General features: G+C 41.3%; 7 protein-coding genes and 1 long non-coding RNA gene across 11 annotated transcripts; 2 read left to right on the forward strand and 6 right to left on the reverse strand.

Annotated features, from left to right (window-relative positions):
• Nucleotides 1–67: 67 nt before the first annotated feature.
• Nucleotides 68–8,979, reverse strand: cald1b (caldesmon 1b). Of its 2 annotated transcripts, none has more exons than XM_085915233.1 (15): nt 8,942–8,979; nt 6,295–6,393; nt 6,099–6,224; nt 5,666–5,978; nt 5,057–5,569; nt 4,836–4,903; nt 4,416–4,662; nt 4,222–4,347; nt 3,586–3,629; nt 3,437–3,509; nt 3,257–3,373; nt 3,015–3,173; nt 2,490–2,564; nt 2,301–2,335; nt 68–1,259 (listed from the first exon to the last, which is right to left on the reverse strand). In XM_085915233.1, exons 2-14 carry the CDS (start codon nt 6,366–6,368, stop codon nt 2,303–2,305), a joined length of 1,968 nt encoding a protein of 655 aa, XP_085771359.1. In that variant the 5' UTR covers nt 6,369–6,393; nt 8,942–8,979; the 3' UTR covers nt 68–1,259; nt 2,301–2,302. The 2 variants fall into 2 exon arrangements, with proteins under 2 accessions (XP_085771359.1, XP_085771360.1); XM_085915234.1 differs by having other exon boundaries at nt 69–1,259; nt 4,416–4,637; nt 4,835–4,903.
• A 429-nt stretch (nt 8,980–9,408) lies between these two features.
• On the reverse strand, nt 9,409–12,174 carry bpgm (2,3-bisphosphoglycerate mutase). 3 transcript variants are annotated; one of them, XM_085915495.1, is made up of 3 exons: nt 12,029–12,174; nt 10,994–11,610; nt 9,409–10,437 (listed from the first exon to the last, which is right to left on the reverse strand). In XM_085915495.1, exons 2-3 carry the CDS (start codon nt 11,586–11,588, stop codon nt 10,262–10,264), a joined length of 771 nt encoding a protein of 256 aa, XP_085771621.1. In that variant the 5' UTR covers nt 11,589–11,610; nt 12,029–12,174; the 3' UTR covers nt 9,409–10,261. The 3 variants fall into 3 exon arrangements, with proteins under 3 accessions (XP_085771621.1, XP_085771619.1, XP_085771620.1); XM_085915493.1 differs by having other exon boundaries at nt 12,034–12,110; XM_085915494.1 differs by lacking the exon at nt 12,029–12,174 and adding an exon at nt 11,939–11,995.
• An 80-nt stretch (nt 12,175–12,254) lies between these two features.
• Nucleotides 12,255–22,932, forward strand: LOC147055258 (uncharacterized). Its single transcript, XM_085915491.1, has 5 exons — nt 12,255–12,444; nt 12,744–12,929; nt 13,135–13,228; nt 18,996–21,563; nt 21,764–22,932. The coding sequence occupies exons 4-5, from the start codon at nt 21,371–21,373 to the stop codon at nt 22,576–22,578; spliced, it is 1,008 nt and encodes a 335-aa protein (XP_085771617.1). The 5' UTR covers nt 12,255–12,444; nt 12,744–12,929; nt 13,135–13,228; nt 18,996–21,370; the 3' UTR covers nt 22,579–22,932.
• LOC147055259 (troponin I, slow skeletal muscle-like) lies at nt 12,632–13,675 on the reverse strand. Its single transcript, XM_085915496.1, has 4 exons — nt 13,550–13,675; nt 13,383–13,472; nt 13,112–13,285; nt 12,632–12,927 (listed from the first exon to the last, which is right to left on the reverse strand). Exons 1-4 carry the CDS (start codon nt 13,673–13,675, stop codon nt 12,841–12,843), a joined length of 477 nt encoding a protein of 158 aa, XP_085771622.1. The 3' UTR covers nt 12,632–12,840.
• LOC147055260 (troponin I, slow skeletal muscle-like) lies at nt 15,521–16,994 on the reverse strand. The gene is made up of 6 exons (XM_085915497.1): nt 16,935–16,994; nt 16,809–16,850; nt 16,591–16,722; nt 15,953–16,042; nt 15,680–15,853; nt 15,521–15,607 (listed from the first exon to the last, which is right to left on the reverse strand). The coding sequence occupies exons 3-6, from the start codon at nt 16,693–16,695 to the stop codon at nt 15,521–15,523; spliced, it is 456 nt and encodes a 151-aa protein (XP_085771623.1). The 5' UTR covers nt 16,696–16,722; nt 16,809–16,850; nt 16,935–16,994.
• Nucleotides 17,747–19,176, reverse strand: LOC147055261 (troponin I, slow skeletal muscle-like). Its single transcript, XM_085915498.1, has 5 exons — nt 19,115–19,176; nt 18,901–19,032; nt 18,747–18,836; nt 17,928–18,098; nt 17,747–17,856 (listed from the first exon to the last, which is right to left on the reverse strand). Exons 2-5 carry the CDS (start codon nt 19,003–19,005, stop codon nt 17,770–17,772), a joined length of 453 nt encoding a protein of 150 aa, XP_085771624.1. The 5' UTR covers nt 19,006–19,032; nt 19,115–19,176; the 3' UTR covers nt 17,747–17,769.
• Nucleotides 22,933–22,963: 31 nt separating the features above from the next.
• On the reverse strand, nt 22,964–23,967 carry LOC147055262 (uncharacterized). The gene is made up of 3 exons (XR_015066557.1): nt 23,783–23,967; nt 23,528–23,604; nt 22,964–23,430 (listed from the first exon to the last, which is right to left on the reverse strand). It is a non-coding gene; the product is annotated as an uncharacterized LOC147055262 (long non-coding RNA).
• Nucleotides 23,078–25,842, forward strand: LOC147055263 (interleukin-17 receptor A). Its single transcript, XM_085915490.1, has 11 exons — nt 23,078–23,278; nt 23,367–23,391; nt 23,474–23,617; nt 23,700–23,818; nt 23,881–24,001; nt 24,233–24,280; nt 24,375–24,529; nt 24,598–24,672; nt 24,758–24,830; nt 24,913–25,008; nt 25,095–25,842. The coding sequence occupies exons 1-11, from the start codon at nt 23,162–23,164 to the stop codon at nt 25,826–25,828; spliced, it is 1,707 nt and encodes a 568-aa protein (XP_085771616.1). The 5' UTR covers nt 23,078–23,161; the 3' UTR covers nt 25,829–25,842.
• The last annotated feature ends 270 nt before the right edge of the window (nt 25,843–26,112 follow it).

Here is a 26,112-nt window from a genome sequence, read left to right on the forward strand (position 1 = left end):
TAGCATCAATATATACATACATACGATTCAAAGAGTCCTTACCTGCTAGCTGAGCGTGCTGCCAACTTCACCGACTTGATCTTGACAAACAAAGTGTGGCCCCACTTTTTTTTTTTTTTTCTTCCTTTCAATCCAAGTATACGCTGTACGCTCGTCCTGCCCTTCCTCTGTTCTCATGTGACACCAGCGCCCTATGAGTGCTCTGCACCAAGGGGAGCATGGCTGCCGTAGGACAACTTTGGCCAAATCACGTTTCAACACAAGACAACACCCTTTTTTTTTTTTTTTTTTTAATTGCTGAAAATATCCAATCTCCATCCAACACAACATTGTCAGGACTTACACGTGTGCTCAGCAGCGGGTTGAGGCTATGTCCACATGTACACGGTCATTTTTCAACAAATACACTCCGAGTGCTTGTCAAAAAAAAATATTATTGTCTTCTTTTTGTAATAGCCAAAGTTGCCACAAGATGGCGCTAAAGCCCCGGCTAAATCAAGTGCTGATTGGTGTCAAGGAAGTAGCATCTCAGGAGTTTAGCTTGGGTTGTTAGTGGAAATTGTTAGTGGGGGGGGTAGTCTACCACTTTTTTCATTAATGTAATTAAATTGCTGTTCTTGGCCCCAAAAAGTTTTTTTTACGGTGTACTATTAACTAACACTGGTGTTCATGTGAACGTAGCCTGAACGAAACACACATTAGCAAGCAAAATAAAAAGGCAGTGTCATTGTAAACACGGAATAGATAGAATAATTCAGTGAATAAACAAAAGTCAACACACCCTCCTTTAAATGGCAGGTTTTTGAAAAGTTAAAAAAAAATGTTTTATCCCAATAACATGGATTTCAACAGGGGTGTGTAGACTTTTGATATCCGCTATAGCTCGACATTTTTTCATGTTATGCTGCAAATGCCTCCGTGTGTTTGTTTTGTATTTGATTTAGTAACCATCAGTAAAAAAAAAAAACGACTTCATAAAAAAAAAAACGTAAGCAGCTTAGTGGTCTCGCCTCGATTAACTCGCAGAAAGCAGTGCGCGCACAAAACGGAACATCGAACTGTAAAAGCTCACAAGGAGAAACAAAGGTTTCAACATTTTGACAAACACTCATTGAAATGTTCCCTCGGTTTCCTCATCTCAGACAATTTTTTGTTGTTGTTTAACTCTTCAAGGCAATGGGACAGTGCAGCCCATCCAGATCATGTGATCTTCACTCGGCATGGTGCTTCAAGGCAGGCGGTGAATATTTGCTCCGATGCTAGAGAGTGGATAAAATGACAATCAGCTGTGATTACAATGCGGTATGATTTTCTCCGATTACAATACGATGTGAATCGTTACAATTACAATTGGATGATCTTGACTACAATTGTGATAGATGTGATGACTTTTTCTTATTCCAAAATGATACAATTAATCCAATTACAATACAAATGCAATTCGATTAATTTACTCCAATTAAGATATTACCACGATGAGAAGAGGTTGGATTTACTCCGATTATTAAATGGACTTTATTTAAATCGATTTAGAGTTACTCTTAACTATGATACGTTTTATTCCAAATACAATTATTGTCTCAAAATGAAGACAAGTCTCAATTTACTCCAATTACAAATGTTTCCCTAATTTAGAGTGACCACCAAGTTAGAGCACGTTGTTGCAGCGGCCATCTGTTCCGGCGTGTGGAGCAAATAGTGCTGACAATGACGGTCCACCGAAAGGTGTAACTTTGTCATCTGCCCTTTTGCGTTCTATTCCCGATAAAGAACGAATGCTGACGGCGCAGAGTCGCCGATAAAACTATATGAGCTCAATTGATATCCGGAGACTTCTTGTGAGCCAAGGACTCCATCTAGTTTGATAGCAGGAATGTTTGTTGATTGAATAAGCTCAAAGTACTTTGGCCCAGTTTTGTCGCTTACTTGTTGCTAAGTCAGTGAGCCGTCGGTCGTAATGTGACAATCAAGCAGCTGCACGACGGTATGCATAACCCAACGACGGCTCGCGTGGTGGTGCGGGCGACAACACTGTTGTCACGCGGAGCATGTTTTTTTTTTTTGTTTTTTTTTATAGCGCTCCGGGAAACAAGGTCAAGGTGACAGCTTGTTTTAAATTTAGAGTGGGGGGGGGGCTTCCATTTCCAGTGGACAGCCTTAATTTTTTTATTCCCCCTTCATTATTATTATTATAAAATGATTCACACATTTCGATCATTTTTATTTATTTAATTATATATTTATTTTATCTTTTTTTTTTTTTTTGGATCAGTTTAAACGATTATGGTTAAGAAACTTACTTTTAGACAAACTTGCCTTTGACTCCAACCAATACCTGCAAAAGCACAGAATAATTTATCAGTATGGCGCATGTTAGTACCAATTAAAAAAAAAAAAAAAAATGTGTTGGAAACTAAGAGTTGCTGCTTTGTGTGTGTGTGTGTGTGTGTGTGTGTGTGTGTGTTTGTGTGTGTGTGTTTGTGTGTTACTTTGGCTGGCGTCGAGCTTTTCTTGGTCTCCCACATGTTGGGCTTGTTACCGACGTCACTTTGCTTATTCACGTCCTGTGACAAGTCCAAAAAAAAAAAATTGTTTATTGAGCATCGATTTCGCTTTTACTAAAAGTAATCTGTGGTCTGAACAAATGATATGCGATTGACTTTATTTTTATTGCTGCTGGAAATACTGTCTCATAAAACTAGCTAACAAAATGGCACAAAATAATTCTGAATGTCTTTAAAAAAAAAAAAATCTGTACAATATTTTTTTTACACATGATGTTATAATAGCATTTAAATGAAATATGCTTAATTAAAGCACAAGTATTCAATGAGTGCGCATATCCAACAGGGGGAAATGTTGCCTCATGAGAGAACAAGATTATTGTTGGGAGGGCTAAAAATAACGTTGACATGGCGGGGAGGGTGAAGAAAGAGGAACCGAATGTAAATTAAAAAAAAAAAAAAAGACCGGGTGTATCCAAGCAATAATTGGGCAATATTAATAATAATTACATTAGTACGTGCTTGTGCAGCAGGCTGGGATTTATCGGTCCTTGCTCCAGGCTTTGTTGCCACCGCCGCCGGCGGTTCCGATTCAACGAGCGCCGTCTTCTCGGCCTGCGCAGACTTCGCCGTCCGACTGGCGACGCTTCCTTTGTTAGAGCCTGCGTCCTGGAGATGACACAAAACGTCTACTTGAATTCATCCGTCGTTAAAGTCCCCAAATTCCATAACCTTGTGAATCTTTTTGCAACCTTATTTGCTTGATTATCAGACACGTTGCCGCGTTCCCACATGCTCTTGATGCTACGCGTGCCCCCCGAGGGGATGTCAGCTCCGAGAGGCTTGGGGGTTTTCACGTCTTTGTTCCCCTGTGGAAAGTAGAAGCATAAAATTTAGAATGACCAAAAGGAGGGAGGGATGGAGGGATTCACCTGGACGGCCGAGGCGTACTGTTCGAGTCTGCTGCCGATCTTTGAGACGACGGGGGCGTGCGACGCTCTCACGCTGACCCAGAGCGTAAAGGTCAGACACTCGATTAGGGACACCTAGTCTGCTTAACCGACCATCCAAAATTTCTCACCTTTTTTGAGCCGATTTGCTCAAGAATTCCGCCTTCTCTCCGATCTGTGTGAAACAAGAACACGGCTTTAGGATATGAAAATAGTTCGCCAGTCGTAATGAACTAACGGGTCAAGTCGGCCTGCTGATTCGAGGACTGTCTGACTTTTCTGTCTCGTTTTTTTTTTTTTATAGGAGAGCGTTGTGTTCTTTTAGACCGAAATGGTGGCCAGCAGACGTGAATCATTTCGGAGATCCGCTGTTTGTCGCTCGCTCGAGTGCTCGTAAGAACATCTGGCCGTCGGTTGCGAGCGTTTTACACAAACATTAGAAGTGTTGGACAACAAAGCTAAGTGAGACGTGAAGCCTCAAATATGCGAGGGAATGTTTTACGAGAATCTTTGGATTAGAAAATAGTTGTAATTTTACAGAAATGAATCTGTAACACACGACGACGTTTTTTTCACAAAAAAAGGTTTCAATCATTCGAGTACAAAAATAGAGATACAGGAATTTACGCCCTCGTATTTTTCACATACAAGATTCAAATTTATAATCTAAAGGAAGATTTGTCCCATAAAGCTGTCATATGTAAATCAAGATCAAACATCACCAAAAATGTTCAGGTCATAATCAATTTTGAAACAATGAGAGTTACCTTGGATGAACCTTTGGGGGTGATTTTGAATGAAGGCTTGGCAGGCTCTTGCTCCAGCTGCTTCTTCTTCTCAGCGGCCTCCGCTCTCCTTTTCTCAATCTCCTCCCTCATCCTCTTCCTCTCCTCCTACGGCGCAGACGCCCATAGGCGCTCACACATTTCCGCCCCAAAGGCGCAAAAAAGTTGCTCCTCACCTGCTCCTTGCTCTTCTTGTTCTCCAGCTCTCGCTTCTTCTGCTCTTCCTCCTCCTCGAGGATCTTTCTTCTTTCCCCCCTCTTTCTCTTTAGCTCCTCCAGCTCGGCTTCGGCGTGGTGCTGCTTCTGCTTCATCTTCTCCATCTCCTCGCTCTCCGCGTCGTTCCGCCGCCGCTGGAGCTCTTGTAGCTTGCGCTCGGCCTCCTGCCGCTCAGCGTCGTCCTGCCCCGCCGAAGGAGCGTCGTCCCTGTTGGCCCAAAAAAAAAAAAAAAAAAAATTCACAATGCTAGTTGTAATCCGACAAGGTTTCTATTTCGAGCAACTCATAGTCGTAATCGTACAATTATTAGAAGAAATTGAAAATAAACAGATTTTACAAAAACAATTTTACAAATATGGAAAAATAAAAAGATGTTTTACCTTGATAGCTTGTCTGGCTTTTTCAGCTTATTTTCAACAAAGGCTCCATTTTGTTTGGTCGTTACATTCTTGGAAAAAACAACAACAAACAAATTATAGTTAGAAAAATAATTGCTATATATAAAAGATTATATAAAAAAACATGATTTTTATTTTTTTTTATGAAAAAAATCTAATCAAGTGGTTTATAATGATACTTTTAAATACCCAAAGAGTCAAACCTCATCTTTCTTCCTCTTCTCCTCCATCTCTCTCTTTTTGCGCTTCTCCTCCTCGTCTTTCTTCTTCTTCTCCTCGGCTTGCTTCTTTTGTTTTTCTTCTTCCTCTTTCTTCTTCCTCTCCTCCATCTCTCTCCTCTTCTGCTCCTCCTCCTCCTTTTTCTTCTTCTCCTTTTTTTCTCGCTCCTCTTTCCTCTTCTTCTCCTCCAACTCTCGTCTTTCTTGCTCCTCTTTGCGTTTCTTCGCCTCCTCCAGTTCCCGTTTTGGCTTTTCCGCCTCTTCCTCATCCTTCCGGCGCCTCTCCTCCATTTCCCTTTCCCGTCGCTCTTCCTCTTCTTTCCTCTTCCTCTCCTCTTCCTCTTTTTCCCGCCGCTCTTCTTCCTCTATCCTTCGCTTTTCCTCCATTTCTTTCTGCTGCCGCTCCTCCTCCTCTTCTTTCCTCCTCCTCTGTTCATTTTCTTCTTCCTCGTCAACCTCGGGAGCAGCCTCCTCCTCTTCCTCGGCGCCAATCTTCTCCTGTAGGAGAAGTGTTTTTGTTTCACTTTGCCGGATGAGCTTCTGCAGATTGTCTCCTCGATTTCAAAGAGGAAAAATACGTCCTCACTTTCTTACCTCTTCCTTTATATCATCTTGCTCCTTCTTCCAAGAGGAGGCATCAAGCATCTCCTCTTGGACTTGTTCCTTCTCCTTCTCTTCTTCCTCCGCACCACTCTGCCCACCACTGTGGTTGTCGTTTTCCGGCGACCCCTCGAGCCCGTTGGCCGCGGTTAAACTCGGGTCCAACTCCTTCTGTCTCTCGATGGCCTCCTGCATCCTCTTCTGCCGACGTTCCTCCCTCTTAGCCAGGCGCTCCTCCAGAGCCTGGTCGTCATCCTCCGCTGCCAGAGTCATGGCGGAGGAAGGAGAGGTCTCGCTCTCTGCCAAACTGCAACGAAAGTACATCGAGTTGTGTGGTCTCCGTCCTTAATCTCAAGATTCAAACTCATTCACTCCCGTTGACGACTATAGACGTCAGAGATCCATCAGGTTGCGTTTGCCGTCCTACTTGTTGGCGTCGATCACATCGCTGCTTCCGCACTCTTCCGATTCTCTCATCTTCTTCCTCTCTTCCCTGGCACGCCTCCTTTGCTCCCGAGCCGCCTCCTCGTCATCGTCGTTGGCGTAACCCATTCTGTAAAACGTATTTGATGCGATGGAATGAAAGCGAAAAAGTGACATGAACTCGCTGGATCTCGACTCACGTCTCGGCTTCCAGGCGCATCTGTTCCCTCCTCTGTCTCCTCAGTTCCATACGGCGGTCAAAGTCGTCATCCATGATGGCCCAAAGATTTGCTTTCTCTCTGCGAGACCAAATATACCAAAGAGAATTTAGTAGGAAATCAGACAAAATTGACATTAAGGAGTCATATTAGTCATTCGTTGCAGAGGATAAATAATCTACACGTGTTGAATTGTACAGTTCCGTAACAGTAGCCCGACTTTCGTCCGGGAACTCCTGCCGTGGCTTGTCGCCATATATCAAGCCGAGTCTGGATTGCATCTCGCTCCTCATGTAGCACAAAGAATTCCTGCTCCTTCTTCTTCCAGCGAATTCAACTACCACAAAAGGAAACGCTGCTCCTTCTGCCTCCTCCTTCCCTCAGAATCAATTTTTTCGACTTTTACTCCGCCTTACGTCCTGTCTTGCACCGTTTCGTGTATTTGTTGACATTTGTGCGATTAATTCAAGTCTTTACACAAGCTGACTGTTCCGACTGCCCATAAAACATTTCTTCAAACATAAAATATCGTTACTTCCATTTGTCTTTGTGTCCAAACTGTAGCTATTGTCTGGTTCCACAAGGCGAGTCTTTACACAAGCTGACTGTTCCGACTGCCCATAAAACATTTCTTAAACATAAAATATCGTTACTTCCATTTGTCTTTGTGTCCAAACTGTAGCTATTGTCTGGTTCCACAAGGCGATCAAATAATGTGTGTATCTTACGAATGGCATCATGACGAGGTGTGATGAAGGAATATGAAAACAAAACCAACCCGGATCTTCATGATCCTTAAAAAAAACAACCTCGAGGCATTACAAGAGTTTACGACGGAGATATTAAGCTTGATTGTGATTAAGATGATTTGGATGCTGGGAGTTCTCATCATTGGCAATCGATTAATTCCGTCCGGTCCTTTTGCCGCATTTAACGACACGCTTTTACGACACTGCAACCGCCCGAGCGATTCGATTCAGATTTATTGTAATTACAATAAGCCGTTCCAGGCCAGAGTCGAGTTTAATAGGCCGAGAAATTGTCATGACCAAGAAGGCAGCACGCATACGGGTGACGGGTTTGCCCCCCCTGAGAAGCGTTTACAATCTATCTGAAAGTCACATCGGCTTCCTCGGCATGACCAAACATGGTCACCTGACCAATAGACAAATTCCAAACAGTTTATATGAGGTGACATACTGTAGTCAGTGCCTATTAAAATGTTTGCAACCACTCGAGTTGGAAAGAAGGCTGTTTGGTTTGCGGGCGTGTAGATGGAGGATTCGTTAAAGCTTGCGCTTCACTTTTATGGGAAATAAAAGGCTCGCATGTTTTATTTTGTTGGCAAATAAAGTGATTATTTTTTTTCTACCAGTAACTGTACGTGAGCTCCCTCTAGTGGTAGGCAAAAGAATCACTCAATAAGTACAGTCGCGTTGGTTTAACTTTTGAAAAAGTTATCATTTTAGAACTGTTAATAAAATTTTATTTAGTAGAAAAAAATAAAATCACTTAGATGTTTAATACATTTTAATTAAATAATTAGTCAAATACTCAATTCCTTATACTTATGCAGATGCAAATACCCGCAGCGCTTTAAAAAAAATTTTTAGGGGGGGAAAACATTTGAGAACCACTGCATGAGGCAAGGTTCAATTGTAATTTATTTTCCTGCTTGGGGCCTGACAGGACAGCACAGCCCATCATCTGGTCCAGCGGTGCTCCTTTTAAGGAAGCACGCAAACCGCCCTTGTTGTTCGCTGCTCCCAGTTTTGGCCCAGCTACAAGGCCATGGATGGAGAGCAGCGTTTACTCTCGCAAATATCTGCTGCTGCAACACAAAGTGACAGTCTCAAAATAACCTCTTTCCATTTCCATTGCCATGAATCAACATTCCAGCTGCTTCCTTTGGGAGATTTAAAAGTATGAACGAGAGGCTAATGGGCCATCTTTTACTGTCAATGAATGGTGGGTTGAAAAAAAAAAGAGCTATGTCATTCAAATGTGGCATCATTAGAAGATAAATCCACACAAACAATCAAAGAGTCTTCATTGTTGATAAAATACCATTTTAGCCAGTTAGAAATGGTCAATCTTTGAGACTTTCAAGTTCCTTAAATAAAAGAATCGATGTCAGACTTGATGTTTGTTGATAAAATATAGCAAGGAGCTCACATAAATGTGTATTTAATAAGCACATTTCATACAAAAGGCAGGGGTTAAAAACACAAGAGATTAAAAAAAGATCAGATTATAAAAATTCAAGAACAACAGATTTACACTTCCAGTTAAATATCAATTTTTGAACATATTTATTTTTTTACTTCAGGGTGACAAGTTTGTTTTGTCTATTTTTAAATGAAACAATTATCTTCATCAATACGTACTCCATCAATACCGGGTCATGTGAGTGGCAATTAAATATGCTTCTCACAAGAAAAGTTCATTTTTGAATGAAACAATTATTTTTATATCTTCATCATTACGTACTCCATCAGTACTGGTAATGTGAGTGGCAATTAAATATGTTTCTCACAAGAAAAGTTGCTGGAAATTGAAGTATTAGATGGCACAATGAGACAATAATCTTGAGTAAAAGTCAAGGCAATGGACCAAGTGGGAGACTTACCTAAACAGCAAACCACAGCGAGCAGTTTTCAACTTGAAAACAAGAGCAGGAGAGCAAGCAGAGGTTTTTAAATCCAATGGGAAAGCTTGAGGCCCCGCCTGCATGCTTCACACTGGAATTGTGCATGTCTTTTTTTTTTTTTTTTTTGAGAGACTAATAAAATGACCCTTTTGGCTAGAATGGCCCCTTCAACTCAAAATAGTCAACTTACCCATTTCTGGCCATGTATTTTTGAGATCAAATTTTTGAGACATACTGTAAGTGAAGAGAATTTTGCAGAGGCTTGACTAAAATCAAATCTTCAGATTGAGATTATTACTTGCCGTAACAGTTTTCTCGAACGGATGCTGATTTAAGGATATTACCTAAAAATAAAAAAAGTGCATCCTAAAAATGTGCTTTAAATTTGATCTCGGTGGATGATAGCGTTCCTGAATAAAGCCAACGTATGAAACAAACATTTTTAATGTAACTTTATTTGCTTCACCAAAAAAAAAAACCACAACCCCACTTTGGATGAGTGACAAACAACAATGAAAATCAAATGTGATTTTCAACATTAGGACAACATGCTACATCTTATTGCATTATTTTTTTTTCCTCCAGTGGAAACCTTTTGTTGAAGAACAGCTGACATACCATAGTGGCTAAATTTTGAAAGATTTCCAACTAAAATCAATTTACAGTACGTTCCCTTTACCAGTGCATCCGAAACAAGGGTGGCAATTAAAAAAAAAAAAAGCAGGCATTTCAACATTTTGTAACGGTACATAAATCAAATAAGTGCATCAAAAACAAAGACAGTAACAATGCCACCAGTGATTAGCTTAAGCATCTGGGATAGTAACTTAGAAAATCCCTGAAATGTTTTAAGTCAGTGTCGAGTGAAAATTCCGGATTTCCCACTCCAAGAGAGTCACGCAATATTTTAGCAATGCTAATGTTACGTTTGTTTGGTTTTCCCTTGAACTTAGAGTAAGCATGTTAATGCTAACTAGCAGTAAAACAACTCTAACCCATGTAACAGAGCAGGTTGCTGACTTTTCGAAATTTAGCATCACATTTTAGCGACAATTAACACATTTTGTTACCAAAACTCACGAGAGTCGTCAGTTTGGAAACAAAAACAATAAGAACGGACGTCTTCTCCAAAGTGCTACATCAGACGCACGTTCATTTCACATTAAGACTTTTTCCTCGCTTTCAATTTGTCTCCAGTTGCTATCAAGTTACTCTTCCCACACTCTCAGATTAGGAGCGTTAGCATTAGCTATCCTGTAGCTGCTAATGCTAACGTTACTTGAATGTCTCACATCCATTTCAAGTTGACGCTTTGGCTTTTCCCTGATCCTCCACCTTTTTAATGGCCGCTTGGATTTTCTGCTGGTCTCCCAGTAGCTGGCGAGCTTTCACAGGCTTCAACTGCGCGTCCAGCTCCAGCAAAACCGGAATCCCCGTCGGCAAAGTCACGCCGGCGATATCCTCGTCCGAAATACCTGCCGGAAGCGTATAAATGAGAATATTCAAGTTTAGCTGGTCAAATTAAACTTTTGGACCTTTTCCTGCCCAATAGTCTTCCTTCATCAATGTAATCATATAAAAGTATAAAATATATATTTTTCAAAAAAAGCAAGTGTAGTGTTTTTCTGATATACTTGCAAAGTCAAGATCCGACTCCACACTAAATGTAAAATGAATGAGTGGTGTACAAGTACTGAACTATCAAAGGTCAATGTGGATGCTCAACGTAACCTAAACTAAGTGACCTTTTTTCGAGTAGGGTCAAGCGACCATTTCTGGCACGGCACGACATTTGACAACTATATGGGAGCTGCTGCTCAACGAATGAATAAAAAAAAAAAAATCACATGTTCACTCCGTCCAACATATCCACAGGTATGTATTCATCATACTTTGAGAAATATGACTGCAACTTATTCCAAGTCACTTATAAAACTCTTCTTTGTGCGTGTGATCAGCCGATATATATTTGCAAATGCAAAACTTTAGTCAACCAGGTCCTGAATGTAAAGTGGCAGATGAGTAGCATACCTTCCAGGTGTTTGAGGAGGGCGCGGCAGCTGTTTCCATGAGCTGCTATGAGCACCGTCTTTCCTTCACAGACCTCAGGTAACACAGTGCCTTCCCAATATGGCAGCAACCTGTCCAACACCTCCTTGAGGCTCTCGGCCCGAGGCAGCTTGTCCTTCTCCACGTCGCACGTGCTGTATCTGCGATCGCTGTAGATTTCATCAAAGTACGGATGCGATTTGTCGATGGGAGGCGGAGTGACATCGTAGCTCCTCCGCCACAGCTTCACCTTCTCCTCCCCGTGCTGGGCGGCCATTTCGGCCCGGTTCAAACCGATCAGGGCTCCGTAGTGGCGTTCGTTGAACCTCCACGACTTCACCACGGGGACCCACTCCTGGCCCATGGCTTCCAGGACCAGCCAGGCCGTCTGGATGGAGCGGCTGAGGATCGAGGTGAACACCAGGTCGAATTTGTAGCCCAGCTCCTTCAGGAGCCGGCCACAATCCTGGGCTTCCCTCACGCCATCCTCGCTCAGCTTCTGATCCACCCAGCTGCAGAAACGGTTCTCCCGGTTCCAAGCCCCCTCCCCATGTCTCAGCAAAAAGAGTTTGTACATGGACAATCCACAGCACCACGACCTTAAACATACACATCAAGTTCAAATGAGGACATTACTTATGATAGACTTGAAATTAATGCAATAAAAAAAAAAATATCACAGGATATTCCAGCTTTCACTTAAGCTCAATTTTGATTCAAACTGTTGAAGTTGATATCTGGAGGCTAGAACTGAACCCCACAGTATAACTGTACTATTATTAGCATTTCTATATGAGGAATTGAAGCCTTAGTACATGCATTGACGTGTTATTTGACGCGATCTCAAAGATGTTTTCCGGGTTTATTTACTTAAGACAAACATGGCTGCTATCACTCGTGCACCCCGATATTAAAAAAAAAAAGCACCCCACACGTGTTAGCGGCATAACAAGCAGGCAGTCGTGAGCTTGAAACAATCAAAATGCATAAAACAATATTGTGGGCAAGAGTGATTACCTTACGCGGCTTTTAGAAGCGGTGGAAATGTAGATGAGACGATTATGACAATTTTTAGCCCGGCCATGAAAGCGTCTGCTTGATGGGATACTGATTGACAGTTGGCTGGTCCAATCGGAAGAGGGGAGCCCAAGAGCATCAGCCGCGTCATGCCCATGTTTGGAGGAGAGACCACGCCCATGCTAATTCGCCCCGGAGGCAGACGATGAAGAAAGGGCGTGGCCATGGCATGGCGCCAACAACCGAAAGGTTTGCTCTCAACTATGGCTAGCAAACGTCATTTAAGCTTCTTTTGTCTTCGTAACCTTTTTGTTTTTTTTAAATATTGTTTTTCATTCTGTGTTGTTACGTCTTGCAATAGTATAAAACTTTGACATTTTCCAATGAAAACAGTGGTGAAAAGTAACGACAAACAAGTGAGTATTTGTTTTCTTTTTGATGTTTATTTTATATGACTTCATACATTTGAAAATATACGTATCTATATTTTATAGTAATTGCTTCATTAATACAGGCTCAACTTATTTCACACATTGGAGATGATGACCGAAATATTTGTTAAAATAGGATGTAAACTTTGTATTCATCTGAAAAACGTTTTTTCTCATTTTATTTCTGCACTTAAATGACATAAATAGTGTTAGCGTTAGTGTTAGTTTTTTTATTATTCTTACAATTCAAACTTAAAAAAAAGCTGATGATGTTTCCTCCACAGATCACTCAAAGTGTTCTTCGAAAAGTGACAGTCAGTCATCGGCTTCATCTGCATGGTCGGGTGCCAAATGCCTTCGCCAAGACGACAGGCCTAATGTCTACTGACCAGCATTGAACAGCTTCATTCTGCCCTCCATGCCCGACATGGCGTCCACGTTCTTGCGCCAGTCCGTCACTTCCTCTTTCTGTAAGATTTTTTTTTTTTTTTTTTCAATCAAATATTCAGAATTGTGCGCATAACAGTAACCATTTTGAGCATTTTGGCCTTCTTCCTATATAAGTCCCCAAATGGTTCCGAAAGAATATTTCAACAGAGTTATAGATATCGAAAATCAGTGTGTGTAAGACCAAAAAGATTCAAACTCTCACCTTCTCCTCCTCTTTCTTCACAGTCTTGAGGTTAGCCTTGAAGTCCACCGACTCTTTGACTTTGGCGCCCAGCAATGCTCCCAACATGGCGTCTGCAGACACCCTCACCCGCTTCAGGTTCGGCCTTTTCATCTTGCCCTTCAACTCATAGATCTTCTGAGACAGGTCCCGCAACTTATTTTTTCCCATACAAAAAAAAAGAAAAGACATTTTCTTGACAAAAACAATTAGGTACATGCAAATATGTTTTTACTGATTTATGGCTTTATACCTCTATATCATTTTTGGCCACCTTTAAAGCAATGTCATAACGATCCTCATCGACAGTGTCGATCTTCTGGTGAAGCTCTTTGCACAGATTCTGTAAACATAAACGTTAACGTAATCGCCATCTTACACACTAAGGTTAGCTGTTTGTTTTTGATGTCCACAACATACTTGCAGTTCCTGTGTAGACAGGCTTGACATCTGGAGTTCTGGAACTTTCTCAGACAGAATTCTTTCCCGTTCCTCTTGTCTTACTTGCTTGTCATTCTCCAGCATCACCATGGCCTTCTTTAGCATTTTGGTCTGATTGAACAGCATTTATTTATTTTTTTTACATATAAATGACACCGCAGTCAGCTATGACAAAAACTTGAGGCAAATATTAGTCATACCTTCAAAAACAGTCTGCGAGATGCAGATATTTTGGGTTTCTAGAAAAGAGAACAATGCATATATTCAAATTTTGGGGACAGAAAAGTTGATGTATGAGTTTATGATACAGGTTACTGTGTAGCATGTTATGAAATCTGCAAAACTAGTTGGTCTTTGTTTTCCAATTTTAAATGATATATTTTTTTATTATGTTGGTTTTGACAGTAAATTTGACTTACCGACTTGCTGTCCACATAAGCAGAAGGTGACATGAGTCATGGGGAGAGTACAAAGTTTGTCATTATTATTTTTTTTAATTACAGTTCTTCAAATTTGAGTCATATTACAATGAAGCTGAGTGATACTCACCCGTCAGACATAGCTTAGCTTTTCTTGTGTCTCCCTATGTCAGGTGAGAATGGAAAATAAACATCTCAAGAACATTGGGGACACAAGGTATGACTTTGTCTTGAGGTCAAACATGTCATTTAAAATATTTGTTACCACTATACTCAAATGACGTCAAGACTTAATTGGGTTTGTGCTTTATCACTTATGTGAGACACAAACTAGAAAATATTCCCAATTTTTTTTTTAAAATAAAATAAGATGTACACATGGTCAAGATTAGACAAACTGTTGACATTACATAGATTCTACAAATGTTATGTAATAAGCATTTTTCTTACCTTACTCACGATGGTACAAAACTACCGGTCGGCTGCTTTTTCCACGATGACAAGGACACAAAGAAGCTGAATATATAGATTCCAGTGCCCTTGTGAGTGGCTCTCCAAAATAAGACACCATGTCCTCACCATTCTTGCCCGACGTCGTATGAAAGGTGTGAAAATGTTCAGCTGTGAGGTATTCTTAAGGAGCTGCTTGGAAGTTGAGCGCCACTTAGTGGGTTTGAAATGAAAGAATCAACTTACTCTATTGTCAAAACAAATGTAAAGTGAATTAATTAACCCCAGGCTCAAAAAGTATTAACTATATAGGGAATGTTTTTGTAACCTATTCACTGTCATGCGAGCATAAATAAAACAGTTGAACATTGTAAAAACCACACCATCTGGAAACACCTGTACTGGCAAAGAAACATGAAAATGTTTGCAGAGTAACACCTCCCCCTAGTGGCGTTTGTTAGGTATTGCTAGAATGACTAAATCCTTGTAAGTATATCACTGATAGATCATTATTGATCCCTTGGACAAATGCCAGTATTACCACAGATATCATTGACATTGTGCCATAGATACTGTTACTATTTTACCTTGATGCCATATATGAAATTAAAATCACAAAAATATGAAGATTACCTCTGCTGCCATCACATGGTGGCAGTGTAGAATTGCAGTACCGTAAGTGACCACCATGAACAGACAAACTGGACTCGACAGGTGCCGGTCAATGTTTGAAAACTAAAAAATAGCTTAAACTTCAGCATCTACATTTGAGTCCAGTGAAGATTTATAACATGTGTAAATACAATATAAAATAATTTTAAGTACAAATATTTGAAATAGTGACATTCCATTAAATCTTTTAAAAAAGGCAAAGAAAATTGATGGTTTGTTTAATGACTAAATTCAACTCATTTATTTCATCGCATTGTTTCCAGGCACTTTCGACACTTTAAGGACATAGAGCACACTTTGACTTTATCTACAAAAAGGAATATGCAAAACCATTGAAGGTGTTAGTGTTAATCTATGATGGTCAACCCCAGCGACATTACCGTCAGCTTCCTTCTAATTCATTTTGAATTTATTGGCCGGCATTGAACAGCTTCTTTCTGCCCTCCATGCCGGACATAGCCTCCACGTTCTTACGCCAGTCAGTCACTTCCTCTTTCTGTTTAGGAGAAGAACATCATCAAATTGATAAACGGGGGTCCTAATTTGACTTTAAAGAACTAGATTTTACCTTCTCTTCGTCCTTCTTGTGGGTCTTAAGGTTGGCCTTAAAGTCAACAGATTCCTTGACCTTGGCGCCCAGCAGCGCTCCCAACATGGCGTCAGCTGAAATCTTCACCCTTTTAAGAGCGGGTCGCTTCATTTTACCCTTCAACTCAATGATCTTGGCAGAGAGATTTTCAAGCTGAAGGAAACAGTTGGAAAATTATTAAATTTTAAGAATTATATTCTTGAATTATGGCCACACTTGAGATAACGGTGAACAAAAGATGAATTTCCAAACCTCTACGTTATTCTTGGTAACCTTGGAGTTGATGTCGTAGCGCTCTTCATCGACCACGTCGATTTTATGGTGCAGTTCTTTGCACAGAGCCTGTTAGAGAGTTGTGTGAGAGTTATAATAATGTTTTTTTTTTTCCTGTTTGTATTTTTTTATTTATTTTATATTTATTATTTTTTAACTTGTCATCTTTATCCACAAGCACTTAGTTGCCCATCACTGACTTGAAAAAACCAAAAAGGTTATATCTATGTTCCACAAGAGGGCAGCAAAGCTTTTTTTAAAGTCAGAATTAAAAACCAATGTGTAAACCATTCACTATATTGTAAAGTGGTATTCTTAATGTTTTAAAAAAGTAATAATTCAGTGTAATAAGAGGAAATAACATCCCATACTGATGTACTTCTGGGCCATAAAGGAGTGGAAGAAGTTTTTTTTTTTTTTTAAATGCACCCCTAACAAAAAAAAAAGACCCAAGGACAATGGCGTCAATTTGAAATTCAATATGTGCAGCGTACGTAGATGACGGCAGCAGCGGCGGGTATCCCTTGAACATTGTGTGCGCTTGGCAATGGCGTGTGGAACATTCAGACCGGTGCGTTATTTGAGCGGAACTTATTGGACAGGCAAGGCGCACGTACCTGAAGGTCCTGCACTGACACGTCGGACAGCTGCAACGGTGGCAGTCTCTCGCTCAAGGTGGTTTCTCTCTCCTGGCGCTTTGATTCCTTCTCCTTTTCCAACATCACCGTTGCGGCCTTTAGCAGCTTGATCTGGAATGGGACAAAAAAATTCGGAAAGTTGTCCTCGCATCATTAAGTATTGATCAAATGCAATGTAAAGACAAAAAAATATATACCTTCAGGGTCAGTCTACGAGATGCAGAAGTCTTGGGTTTTGTCTGCACAAAAATTCAACAGTTGTAAAAAAATGCTGCCAAAAAAATGCCAGACTGTTAACATATCGTTAAAGAAGAATGACTTACTGGTCTTTGGTGGACATTGAAGGGCAAACAAAAAAACAAGTTAGAATGCAACCAATTATTTAAAACACAAATGTGAATGTAACGAAATGAGTTTATCTTACGCCTCTGACATGTTGAAAGCCCTTTGTCTGAAAAAAAAATCACACAATTTGTTGAGTTTTTTTTTCTTATTTCCCCCAAAACTTTATTACATTTTTATTGTTTTTAAAAAAAAATACGTTTGCTTATTACAAGTGGCCTTGCATCTAATCTCTGTTATTCAAACCATGCATTCATTTCTAATTAATTGCATTCATTCTTTGATTAAAACCAGAAGTCGTGAGAACCGCTCTTACGATGACAATCATTTCGTACCTTTTTCCCGGTGTTCGAAATGAAGCTGTTGAGGTGCGCAGCGTCCGTCTCAAAGTGCCAAGAGGAGTTGTCAGGTCACATTCAAGGACTCCTTGTGTGCCTTGTGAGTGGCCAGCTAAAATAGAACTCTTGTGCCAGGACAGCAAGTGTATGGCGATGCTGTCACTTCAAGTTAAGTCTCTCTTACCCTTACTCAATTACTTTTGTCATCGCCCTTCATTTTGTAATCGGTAATGATGCCGTTTAATTCATTCCGTAGGACACAAAGGTACTCAGAGATAAAGACAAATGAAACTAAGTAGTAAAGTTATAAGATTTTAATCAGTTAGCCAAATTGGCAAAAAGTATATTCATCCATTAAAAATAATGTATTGCTCCAAACCTGTAAAAAAAAAAGAGAAAAAGCAAATCATTATTAATATAAAAAAAAAATTAATGTTGATCATTCACAGCTACTCACCAGCTACGTTGAAGAATTTGCCTATTGGCCGGCGTTAAACAGCTTCTTCCTGCCCTCCATACCAGACATGGCCTCCACATTCTTGCGCCAGTCAGTCACTTCTTCCCGCTACGGACCATAAACATCGTTCGATGCCATCTTGTACTTTCTCTAAGCACGCGTTCAACTTTGAGCCTTACTTTTTCATCCTCTTTCTTGACTGTCTTAAGGTTGACCTTGAAATCGGGCTTCATGAGCTTGGAAGGGTCCGAGTATGCGCCCAGCATGTCTTCGGTGCTTTTCTTCACCCTCTTTAAACTGGGACGCCTGACCCCCTTCAGCGAGACAATCTTCTGTTTCAGTGATGCAATCTGCGAACAACGACGCAATTGGTGATTTCATCACGTTGACTTTTTTGCTGCCGTTCAACCCTCGCGCCGTAGTCAACTATTCGTTCGTTTTATGCTCACCACAAAATGGCGCCCGAAGTGAAATCATTATTGCTCCGGCGCCATCTGGTGGCATGTTGGAGCTATTTTAAAGTGAGTTGAGTAACTTCATTTCGACAAAATGCGTTGGTTTGCTGCAGTCTTGTGCCATCTGTTGACAATATTTTGGGAGAGGTGTAAATAAGTAGTTACTTTGTTTATAATTATGAATCGTTTATATTTTTCAAATCAAATTTCTACTTGTCCTGGATGCAGTCGTATTGCTGGCACTTGCGTGCGCGGTATTAAAGAGCGGGATGCGATATGACGAAGTTCGGAAAATGCATCCTGTCAAATGCTAACACATTTGCAACGTGCCTTTCTAAGCTTAGCCAGAGATGATCGGCGTCCAACTAAGTGGGTCACACAATAGTGCGAATTTGTACATGCCGACCCACAGGCTGCTTTTAAATTAGTCGTGTGGGAAACCGACCGTTCGTTTTTTATTACTCACCTGGTTTCCTAACTATATATACTCACTGATATTCTTTTTTTATATATATATATTCAAATTTGTAGAAATGCCTTTACCTCATTTTCATTTTTGTCCACCTTCACGGCAATATCATAACGGGCTTCATCGGTGACATCAATCTTTCTGTGAAGTTCTTTACACAGTTCCTGCAAAGCAAAACATGGTCGGTAGTGCGATTGAGTGAAAATGCTGACATTGCGGTGTTGCTACCTGAAGTTCTTGAACTGAAAGGTCTGAAGTCTTTGGATCAGGGAAACATTCATTGATGAATCTTTGCCTTTCTTCTCTTTTTTCTTCACTCTCAGCCAAAAGCATGGAGCCGGCCCTCCTCAGCAAGATGGACTTGAAGGTAAAGAGGCATCCTGGTGATTATTCTCCGGTACTGGCCTTTCAAATATTCTCTTATCGTATCTACTGGACTCACCTTCAAGTGGAGTCGGCGAGTGGCCGAATATTTGGGTTTTCTCTGCGAGGTAAATGGCAAACACTACGGCATCTGCTCGGAATAGCTTCTTGATTGAATGCTGAGAGATCAGGGTGAATTCAAATCCAATTTGCTAATACGCTCATGCTATGCTAACATTTTTCCTCAACACCCGATACCTCTCAACATTCACAAGAAACTGATTGGAATTTTTCGTTAGTCATACTCACCGGCCTTTTGTGGAAAATGTGACAGGCAGTCAAAGAAAAAAAAAACTCAATTAAAAGCAAATTATGATGTAAATGAATGAAACAAAAAATAATAGTAGGCTACTCACCCTTCAGACATATTTGCAGTTTATTGTTGCTTTGGAGCAAAAACAAAGATTAAGTTACCATTTTTTTTGTATGATTTTAGTTTTGTAATTAATATGACAGTACTTCTACATGCGCGTTAGTATCGTTCATATCGTTATAGACGAGGCTACCGAGTTGCTAAATTTGACAACACGCAGCTGCCGCGGCCTTCGATGCTTTCACAGAAGGCTGAATTTCTAAAAGTCATGTACAAGCGGCCCGCTCCTATTCGAACTTACACAACAGCCGTCAGATAGAATAAGTTCTGCTTGAATCATCTTTTTTTTTCTCACTTCGCCAAATTTTGAAAACAAAGCTTCCGACATAACAATCACAACCGGTGAAAACGATGACAGGTCGGCTGAAGTGGGGATGAACATTTGTGCGAGCGAGCTTTACGGGTCACAAGAGTGGGTCAAGCACACCGTTGCCATCCGTGGGCAGGTCAAGTTTCGTGTTACATTTCTTCGCTTCAAGAAGCATGGCGAGATCATCAAGAAGCTTGATGTGTGAATACCGACCGCCGAGAGGGATTTACGGCTCCCCCGCAGTCAATTGCCACTGGATTCAATGCGCATAAAGTGAACCGAATACCAAAACCCCCCCCCGAAGGGCTTGCCAAGGGTCAATAGAATCGAATTTATTTTAATATTACCGTGTTGTTCGTTCAGCTTACCTTGAAGGTGAAGTCAATCCAAAAAAATGGCAGTGATCGCAATCAAACAAGCCCTCAAATTACAAACTTATTGTCACACTCACATCTCCGCGCGCAAATATATCCCCCCTCCACTCCCACTCTGACGATTGCCGCATCACAATGGAACCATTCTGGATTCGATCCAGAGTCGCGACGTATTATTCCATGTTATTGTGCAGCACAAGGGCAGGCCTTTGTATAGTATGCACCTCAGCTAAGTGGCAGCTCAGTCATCCTTGCCGCAGAGAGATCAGGTGCTCCGAGCATGTTTGGGCAAAAGAGAATTTGGCGTCCGGCGCCGCATGACCTCGGAACACAGCAGAGCATTTTTAATAATCCGCTCACCACACATAGATGTACAGAGGATGGAAAGGTCTACAGTAAATTGAAGCATTTGAGAGTCGCCGTATTGTTCCTGCTATGTGTCAACTGATACAGCCGAGCTCAGGAGAAAATGTGACAGGAATTTTTATGTTCAACCATCTAATCTCTGCCCGGCCTTTGAAAACTGCTGTTCCGAAATCCCCTTCTGTCCATTGACATGAGGTGTTGATCCTTCCAGGCTCAAACACTTTATTGAGTCTTCTTGCCAGTGAAGCCATCGGAGGTTGAAATCAAATATTTTGACTATATTTTTTAACCACATAGCCATTTCTAACATGTAATTTTTAAAAAATTGGCATAATCTCTACCGAGCCCGACAAAATATGAATTTATATTTTGATCTGAATCAACAAGTCATACTTTCAGGTTCAGTTTTACAAAACAGACACAATCAATATAAATGAATAAGAAGATACATGTGTCAGAATGGTCGATATCAGAATTCATAAATTCCAGAAAATTTCCCACGTTGCTTTGTTTTTTATCCCAGCCGAAAGACTCCCTCCTGAAGGTGGCAGTAAATTGACGTCATGTTTATAAAGCTAAAATCAAGACCGCCGAAGAAGAAAAGGCGGAAGTTATCGAGTCTGCTCAGTAAAGGAGGTTGTGCGATTCTAAAATTAGCACAATATTTATTCAGAGTTTCATACGAACACCGTCGATGGCGTTTAATAATTAAATACTATAAAGTCTTTCCGTAGGTATAATTTCGTCTCTGTCAACTTGTCAACGCTTCTCAAATTCGCTGTAGCTTGGTAACCGAAGACGGCGGAAGTGGTTTCGATTGTTTAACAACACAACAGCGGTGCTCTCGTCAAAATGTGTAAAGTCCGAATGTTGAGGGCTTTGGTGGCCAGGCGACTAACCGAAGCCGCCGACGAGATATTTGGACTCTTTGAGAGGACGATAACGGAGTACGAGGAGGAACTGTGTCGCTCCAAAGAGGAAAACGAGCGGCAGCGACAGCTACTGGATGCATTTCTCCGGCCCAGTGTGCAACAACACATCGTAGGTTCGTATTGTACCTTTCATTCCCCCCTCGCAATGTGTTTTCACATGCCAAATGCATGACATAAATACCCTGCGTAATGTTTATTAATACGGATGCTCTTCATTAAAAAGTACGTTCGAATGTATTTGCCAGTTAAAAGAAATTCTGTAAATATCTATCATCACTTAATACTTTTTTTGTCTGTTTATGGTGTTCTGCAGATGTACAGCAGCCGACAGACATGAAAAAAGAGTTAACCCCCAAGCAGCACGAGTGGCACGGCAGTGACGAAGAGCTGGAAACACCGGAGCCCTGCCACATTAAAGTGGAAGAACTCTGGACCAACCCAGAAGGAGCAATTGGGAACGGGGCAGATGATGTCATGTCGTCGCACCTTCATCACAGCAAGCCAGCAGAAACCCTGTCGGATGAGAATCTTCACAGTAACGCAGACTCCCAAGGTCACATCAAGAAGTTTCAGTGCAGCGATTGCGGCAAGGCTTACGCTTCCAGGGCGAGCTTGAAAAGGCATTCGATGTGTCACACGGGCGAGAGACCGCACAGGTGCTCAGTCTGCGCGAAGAATTTCATGCAGCGCTCCGATTTAGTCGTGCATTTGCGGAGTCACAGCGGAGTGAAACCTTTCGCCTGCACGCTTTGCTGTTGGAAGTTTGCCAAAAAGAGCAGTCTGATGTTACACATGAGGCGACACACGGGGGAAAAGCCTCACCGTTGCCCGGTATGCGGCAAACGATTCAGACACCGCTCCAGTCTGGTGGAACATTCTCACATCCACATCCAGGGGAACGTTTACTCCTGTTCTGTGTGCGGCGCCGGATTCCCGGGGAAACGCGGCTTGGTGGCGCACAGGAAAACGCACAGCGGAGAACCGACGCTTTCTTGCTCCCTTTGCCAAAAGAAAGTATCGAGCGAGCGTTACTTGGCGTTACACATGAGGATACACACTGAGGAGAAAATACACCTCGAATATTCTCAGCAGTTTGATGAAGAACAGACTTCAATGAGGACAACGTAGCCTCGGGGAGTATTTTCGATTCAACTCCTCAAACTCTGACGTTGATGTGATATCTGAGTATCATGTTCTTACACTCCTCTGAAATTTCAGGATGAACTTAAAATAACCTTCATAGCTGAAAGAATGCCGTTTAGGTTGTAGTGCATTTTAGCTTGCTTCTGAAATTGTAACCAAAGTCATCTCCGAGAGTTGGCCTGCCTTTAAACGTCTGGAGTGATTCAAATTGGTATTTTTCTGCCTTTTTGTTAACACTATTAAATCTATTTATTACTAACAGTGGAACCTTCAAAGGATGTTCAAATGTTTTGTAATCCGTTGCATGTTTAGTGAATAAAAGTTTTGCATTGGAGACAATTTCAGCTTGGGGGGAAAAATGTTTGTCTGTCAAATGATAATCTGCGTTTGCAGTACGCCACGGTGCAAAATAAGCAGCCTTGAGCAATATTTCCTGTCAATGTGGCCTGAGGCGTGATTGAACCGATAACACCATCCTTCCTGCGTGCTCTGATTATTATTTTTTTCGCCATTTCAAGTGTTAAATCTCAAGTGTAAACTTGTGCCAACAAATCTTCCCTCTTGACTGATGTCATTTATTTACTCTTGCAAGACCACAATGAACACAATGGCGTTCTTCTTCTCGTGTTTGCCGGTTGCGTCGGCGGCGTTATCTTTCCTTTGGATGCCGGACTGCGCCCAATCGGTGAGAACGCGAGCGCTTAGATTTGATTCTTTCTCCACGTGGTCTTCAGTGTTGTTTGTGTCCTCAAACATCTTTTCTTCTTTTACAGGGACTCGATAGCTGCACGATTAATTGTGAGTGCTTAAATCTGTCTCCAACCAGCTGTCAGCTCCCTGTCAGTAACGTAAACATGGCGGTCATGTTTTCAAATATCAGATAACTGCACGGACGAATACAAAGTTGTGCCCCGACAGCATGCCCCCACCGTACCTGAGTGGGGTCCGGACTGCGTGGGAATCGGTGAGAACCACCACGTGTTTGTTCCCATCATGAATATAACGTGGATGCTAAAATCAGACGGTGAGTAATATAAGATCCAGATGCTCTCACTGACGGTTTAAAAAAAAAAAACATTCAAATTAATATTTTTTTTCCTCCCCAGCAAGTTTACAAACACTCCAAGGCTCGGAGTTGCATATTATTGATAACCAAACCAATCAAAGTGTGTGCGTGACGTTTACTTACAGTGTCAAGCAGCAGCTCGATCCCAATTTTCGCAAGGTAAGGAGCTTTGTGTTTAAAGTTGAACGCCGGCGAATTGGTAATATCGTTTTCCTGCTTAGTGGACTTTTTCGATGTCCGGGCTGGCGGTGGAGCCAGGCCAAACGTATACATTGTTAGCTTTTAATTTGCCGAAACCGGATGTTGGAGATTACACCATCACTAAGCAAGTGAGAATTCCAGGTGAGGTATGAAATTTTTCAGCAACACTTCTGGCTTGAAATCAGAAGTGAAATAGTTTGTTCATTTCTTCTTTAGTTTATTTAAAAAAAAAAGGGACTTGGTTAAATAGAAATGAAGACAAGTTTCCCTCTTGGTGCAAAGTTTTTAGATGCCTCTGATTTTCCAGATTTGGTCAATGTGATTGCATCCAATAATGAATTTCTATTTGTTTGACTTTGCTGTCATGATCAGGATGTGATGACAAAAGAATCCAAAAGTCCCAGATCTGTTTGGAAAACGGTGAGTTCTTTGTTGTATATAAAATACAGAAAGAGAAAAAAGGGCACCCAGTGATTGTGATCTTTTTCTTCTTCTTCAAATCTTCATATTCAAGGTAGCCTTTGGGACGCTCAAGTCGCGACTGCTTTGTCAGAGGAAAAACATCAAAAATTGTCACTTTTTGTGGGCTTTGAGGTGCACGAGCATTCGGACATATACCAAGTCTCCGTTCAGAGCGACGGCATCCATTTCTCAAAAAATGTCTCCAAGGTACTCGAAAGTGACACGAGTATTGCGTCGTATAGCTCCGATAAGATTATATTTAATCTTTCAAACAGGAGAACGGAACATCTTTAAATGTCACCTTTACCTTGGATGTGTCACAGCTCTTGACATGTCAACTGCTGATAATGGTAAAAAAAAAAAAAAAAAAATGTTTTATCCTTCCCTGAAAAAAAACATGTATCAAAGCTCAATATTTAATTATTTTCTTCCAAGATTAAGCCATTTTTCACAAGATGCAAAAATGACGGCTGCCGTCCAGAGCAGATAAAAATCAATTGCTGTTCATGTAAGTACTGCTTTTGCATCAATGAGCAAGTTCCATTAAATTTTGGGATGAGAAACTTGAACCCATTTTTTTGTGTGTGTAGATGTTCCACCGCGGACTACAATGATAAAAGGCTCAGTGGTGCTGGTCTTTGCTGGTGTTTGTTTTGTGTATCTGCTCCGGGCCGCATCTTACAAAGGTAATAGAATTTGAAGAAAAATTGTGGACCCCGCCATCTTAAAAAAATGCAACAAAGAAAATGATCAATTTCTTCCTTTTCCTCAGACCACGTCAGTGTGCCGTCATCGGCTGTCAAGCAACAACCGCAATATTTCCAAGTGGAAGAAAGAAAAAGAGTCTTCATCATCTATTCCCTTGACCACCCACTATACAAAAATATCATTCTCAAATTTTGCGCCTTCCTCACAGCCAAATGCGGCACTGAGGTGATCCTGGATCTACTGGATTCCACCCGACTGGGAACACTGGGCCGTCTCCAGTGGCTGGACTGGCAGAGAGAACGAATCGAAGGCTCTTCGGATAAGATCCTCCTCCTGTGCTCACAAGGGGTGAGAGCCAAATGGAGAGCCATGTGCGGAGAGAAACGGGTTCTCCTAAAGGAGGACCTGCACTCGCCCGTGGGCGACATGCTCACTCCGGCTCTCGGCCTCATCGTCCCTCGTCTGGTACGCCGCGCTTCCTTCGAGAAGTACATGGTGGCTTACTTTGAAGATGTTTGTTCCCCGGAAGACGTCCCCCCGCCGTTCAACGTCACAGTTCGATACAAGCTCATGAAGCAGTTTGAGGAGCTCTTCTTCAGAATCCTGGACGTTGAAAAGCACGGGCCGGGTCGTGTTTGTCACATCGAAGGACTGGCGGAGGGCGAGTATCACCGTTGCCCTTCAGGTCGGGCCTTGCAGGAGGCATTAGAGGCTTTCAGGGAGTACCAGCTGGAACACCCGAGGTGGTTTGATGAGGAACGAGTGGAGGACTTGGAAGTTGAGAAGCAAGTCCTATAATGCAGGGTTTTTATCTTTTTTTTTTTTTTTTTTTTATTTATTTTTTTTTTTTAAATTGCATACCAACATACGGGGACAACTAAAACAAAGACACCAATTTCTCCTCTGTTGGCTTTTTTTTGTTTTTTTTTTTACAAATTCAAAAAAATCTTTAACAAAATGCTGATAAAGAAACATTATGTCTTCCCTATAGAGGATGAGTGGAAATGTGAAAAAAATCCTGTAAAAATTGGAAAATAACCAAATGTCAATTATCTGGCCTGGCACCTGTGGGGTGTTATTTC

Source organism: Syngnathus leptorhynchus, chromosome 6, assembly GCF_054491065.1.
Source record: "Syngnathus leptorhynchus isolate UIUO chromosome 6, UIUO_Slep, whole genome shotgun sequence".
In the NCBI taxonomy this organism is placed as follows: Eukaryota; Metazoa; Chordata; class Actinopteri; order Syngnathiformes; family Syngnathidae; genus Syngnathus; species Syngnathus leptorhynchus.